Genomic DNA, 4,646 nt, shown 5'->3' on the forward strand with positions numbered 1-4,646 from the left:
AGCTGAGCGTGCACCTGCAACGCCAGCGAGAGTGCAAAAATCCGTACGGCATCACGGCGATGAAGCGCAGTCTGGACGAGCTCTCGGAGAGAGTCTCCAGGACAAGTGGTGGAAATGGTCAAAGTGGAGGAGGAGGAAGCTCAGTGTCCATCTACGGCTCGGCGGCGGCCATTGAGGACCTGGGCGAGTACCTCGACGACGATGAGATCTCGCTGCTGGACAGCATGCACCTGCTGACGGCCTTCAAGAAGCCCTGAAGATCACAGCTAATAATAAAGCAAACACTTCCATCAGAGATCTCCACAAAAATAAAAATTGTTAATTGAGAGAGCAGGGAAGAGGAGGGTGGAGAATTTCAAAATTTGGCAAAGCCAACCAAGTGAGGTGGTGGTGGTGGTGTTTGTGAAATAAGTGTGTTACCAGCAAACAGCAGGAAAGGTGTGTGTTTTGTTTGGAAAGCGAGAGATGATGGGTGGGCGGTAGTGGTGGCATAGANGTTTGTGAAATAAGTGTGTTACCAGCAAACAGCAGGAAAGGTGTGTGTGTTTTGTTTGGAAAGCGAGAGATGATGGGTGGGCGGTGGTGGTGGCATAGAAAAAAAACATATCGACATAATGGAAACAGAAACAGTGGTAGTAAAAAGGTAGTAACACAGGTAGGTGTAGAAAGAAGGTGTGTGGTTGTGTGTTCAGTGTGGGTGTAAATGATACAAACAAAAGGAGACAGGAAAGGAAAAGATACACAGAAGGGTGAAAAAATAATAGTAAAAGTGTGAAAAGACCTGAAAACAAACGTTTGTTTGCATCCTGCCGACTGAAGCAGCAGGTTAAGTTTGGCCACAATCAATCAATCAAACAAATATCAAGCCAACTCCTGGAAAGCTAACTAGGTAAAGAGGAGGAGGAGGAGGAGGAGGAGGAAGAGGAGAAAATGAATGGGGTAACAAAAGGCAAGGCTTTGTTTTGTTTGGTGGTGTCTGGGTGTGTCTGTGCTGGTGCTGATGATGATGATTATAAATGAACGCCTTTTCACAATAATAATGTTAGAGCAGAGGGTGAAAACCAAGGAGAGTGAAAGAGGGAGAGCAATGTAAAGTGTGTTGATTAGTGTGAGATGGCCAAATGGTGCTGGTTCAAAGAGGAGGAAAAGAAGAGGATGATGTTTAAAAGAAACGCCTGAGCGCACATAGACATTCTACTTTGTGTCGGTTAGTGTTGTGTGGAGACATCAAACGGTTTGGTTGCCGCTCTTTTTTCGGGAACTACTAAAATTGTAGTAGAGCAGTAATAATAATAATAATAATTATGGATTAGATTATCACAACGGAAAAGATGCAACGGGGCAATGTAGTGTGGAGATTAGATTTAAAGGATGACACCTCGCAAGAATGCGGCGGCGGCAGCAGAAGGGACCGCACACATCTAGGCAGATTGAAAACCATCAGATAAAATTGGTGCTACAGAAAAAACACTTACCTTGACTGAGCCGCATTTGAAAAGGTGAGGAGGAGTCTGCCTGGAATCAGCCAGCCCATCTTCTTCAATCAGTGCCCATCTGTTCGCCGTCCATCGACTGCTGCTTCATCACACCACCACTAGAACTCGCTCCTCCTGAAGTCGCCCCCGCCCCCGCCAGATTGCTCTGACTGTTCGAATTGGAGCTCGAGTTTGACAGATTGTCCTCCTGCATGGCGTGGTCGTACATGGCGTAGGGTGAGGGCATACTGCCACTGCTGCCACGACCTCCCATCATCAAATTAGAGGATGATGATGATGATNGTTCGAATTGGAGCTCGAGTTTGACAGATTGTCCTCCTGCATGGCGTGGTCGTACATGGCGTAGGGGGAGGGCATACTGCCACTGCTGCCACGACCTCCCATCATCAAATTAGAGGATGATGATGATGATGATTGCTGGGGATGACTAAGACTGTGGGGCAGCAGTGGCTGAGGCGAGTGCTGCTGCTGGTGGAGATGGTGGGGGTGTTGGTGATGCATCAACGACGAAGAAGAGGAAGAGCTGATAATCTGCGGCGGCTGCTGTTGTTGAAGCCCGAGCAGCGAGCTGCTGCTGCTCGAGTTGGAGGACTGAATCATGTTGACTGCACCGCCACTGCCGCCGTTGTTGCCGGCATTGGAGTTGGCAAAGAGGTTGGTGTAGGAGCCAATGGAGGCGAGAAAGAAGTGGCTGCACTTCGGACAGCAGACGGTCTTCTGGCGGGAGATGGGCGAGATCGGCCGCGGCATCAGGTGCTCCTGGTGGCTGATGGGCGAGCTGATGGCCAGCGGCGTGGGCGGCGGCGCCTTCGAGGCGGGCGGCGACATCGCCACCACGTTCATCGGCACCGGCGAGGAGAGGGTGCGCTGGCGGTGGTGGTGGTGGTGGTGGGCCGTCGAAGAGCTGCCGCCTGAGGAGCTGCCGCCGCCGCCGCCGCATCCGATTCCGCTGCTGCTGCTCGACTGCGAGTGAGACTGCGACTGCTGACTGGAGGGAATGGCGGCAATCAGGCCGCTGTCGCTGGTCATCGACGACTGGTGGCGGTCGTCAAAGTCAATCTCCNGGGGGGGGGGGGGAGGAGAGGAAAGTAAAAAGAAAATCGTTAGTTTACACATCTAACACATCACTCAGTTCAAATGTAAACTGACCTGAGGTGACGGCACAGCCGCTCCCGCCTCTCAATCTCCATCTGCAGCTTCTTGCGCAGGCGAATGTTCTGCTCGCGCTGCTCCCGCTCCTCCTTCTCAATGTGCGACACCTTCTCGGTGTGCTCGCGCTCGGCAATCTGCAGGCGGTTGCGCAGCTTCACCACCTCCGACCGGAGCTCCTTCACGTGCACCGACAGCTGCGCCGGGTCGCACATCGAGGCGGCCAGGGAGGGGGCGCCGCCGGTGCGCAGCGCCCCCGTCGCCGAGGTGGTCGTCGCGTGGGGGTTGCTGCAGCTGGCGGCAGTGGAGGAGGAGGAGGAGGATGTTCCAGGAACCACACCGCCGGCAGCGCTGTTGTTCGGCGTCGCCGGACTCATCGGCTGCGGCCCGGGCGACTGGGCGGGCGTCATCTGCACGGAAGAGGACTGATTCGAGGTTTCCGCTGTGTGGAGTAGGGGAAAGCAGTGAAAGTTAGGGCACAGAGACCAGAAAAGGTAAACAAACAAATTCACTTACAGAATGAGCAGTTGCTGGCGGCGCTGAGCGTCTCCAGCTTGTCGTGCAGGTCGCGCTTCTCATTCTCCAGCTTGTCCATGCGCTTCCACAGCTTGTTCACCAGCGCCTCCTGCTCCTGCTCCAGGGTGTTCTCCAGCTCGATCTTCTCCCGACGCAGCTGCTCCAGGTTGGTCTGCTTGCGCACCGTCTCATTCTCCAGCTTCTCAATCTTCCGCATCAGCTTATTCACCAGCGCCTCCTGCTCCTGCTCCAGCGTGTGCTCTAGGTGAACCTGTTATTTTGAAGGGTGTTTTTAGTTAGTAAAAAGGAGCTTTTAGAAAGCCATTTCGAAATGGGCGCGCCTACCTTCTCCGCGCGCAGCTGAATCAACTTTCGACTGNGCGCCTCCTGCTCCTGCTCCAGCGTGTGCTCCAGGTGAACCTATTTTGAAGGAGGGTTTTAGTTAGTAAAAAAAGGAACTCTCAGAAAGCCATTTCGAAATGGGCGCGCCTACCTTCTCAGCGCGCAGCTGAATCAACTTTCGACTTAGGTCATTGGTGAGGCACTCCTCCTCGTGTTCGTAGTTGAGCGCCAGCGTCTCCTTCTCCTTCTTCAGCACCTGAATGCGCTTCAGCAGCGTATTGGAGATGAACTCCTCCTCCTGTTCGGCCTTCGCCTGAATCGACACCGAGGCCCGGCGCAGCGACTTGTTCTCCTCCGTCAGCGCCTTGATGCGCAGCTTCAGCGTCTCCACCTCGATCTTCAGCACGCGGTTCTCCTGCTCCAGGCGCTCCAGAGAGGGATTCCCACTTCCTCCTCCCATTCCTCCTCCACCTCCGGGCGGATTGAGCTGCGGTGAACTGGTGGGCGGCGGCGGCGAGGGCGTCATGAAGGAGTTGGAACGGCTGGCCACCGGCGAGGCCATCATTGAGCTGGAGGAGACGCCCTCCATGTGTCCCTCCGATGAGTCGGCCATGTGTTGTGAGGTGGGGATGCTAAGTTTAGTACTGGTAATTTGATTGCTATTCACTTCAACGAAAACGCTTGATGCAGAAGCTAAAAGTAGAAATAGAAAAAAAGAGTAAAGAGTTAGAGAACAGCCGAACTGAACGGAAATGACAAATGCTGCAATGTAGTAGTAATAGTAGTAGTAATAATCATCATCACAAGGCAATGGCAAACCACTAATGCTGCAAACCAGCCAGCCAACCAGGTCTGAATGCCAGCGTGCGTGCCAGACGCGAGCTCGGAAGAGAGGGGGCGAAATTGGGAAGCAAACGAAGCGGCGGCAATTATATTGCAAATTACTCGGGGAGAACAAGAGAGAAGAGAGAGGAAGAACAACAGACAGAGTCAATTAGTCTCCGTGCTGTGGTTTGCAAGTTTACAGTAATTGAATGATTTGGCACTAAAAATATGACAGAAGAGAGCGAGCACAGGGCAGAATCGAGAGTGAGAGAGAGAGCGAGTTGCAGTCGACCCAGCAAAGTTGAGAGCTGGTTAGCC

The 4,646-nt window shown here is 53.2% G+C and overlaps 1 protein-coding gene across 1 annotated transcript; it reads right to left on the reverse strand.

Moving 5' to 3' along the window:
• Positions 1–2,645: 2,645 nt before the first annotated feature.
• Positions 2,646–4,196, reverse strand: LOC108382891 (coiled-coil domain-containing protein 6-like; the record flags this gene model as incomplete). Its single annotated transcript, XM_017639257.1, has 4 exons — positions 2,646–3,087; positions 3,162–3,432; positions 3,507–3,581; positions 3,655–4,196. Coding segments are annotated over 4 exons (1,330 nt in total), but the record flags the coding sequence as incomplete, so codon positions are not given.
• Positions 4,197–4,646: the final 450 nt, after the last annotated feature.

The sequence above is a fragment of the Rhagoletis zephyria genome, unplaced genomic scaffold (genome assembly GCF_001687245.7).
Source record: "Rhagoletis zephyria isolate East Lansing unplaced genomic scaffold, Rhagoletis_zephyria_1.1 Rzeph_scaffold_29321, whole genome shotgun sequence".
NCBI lineage: Eukaryota > Metazoa > Arthropoda > Insecta > Diptera > Tephritidae > Rhagoletis > Rhagoletis zephyria.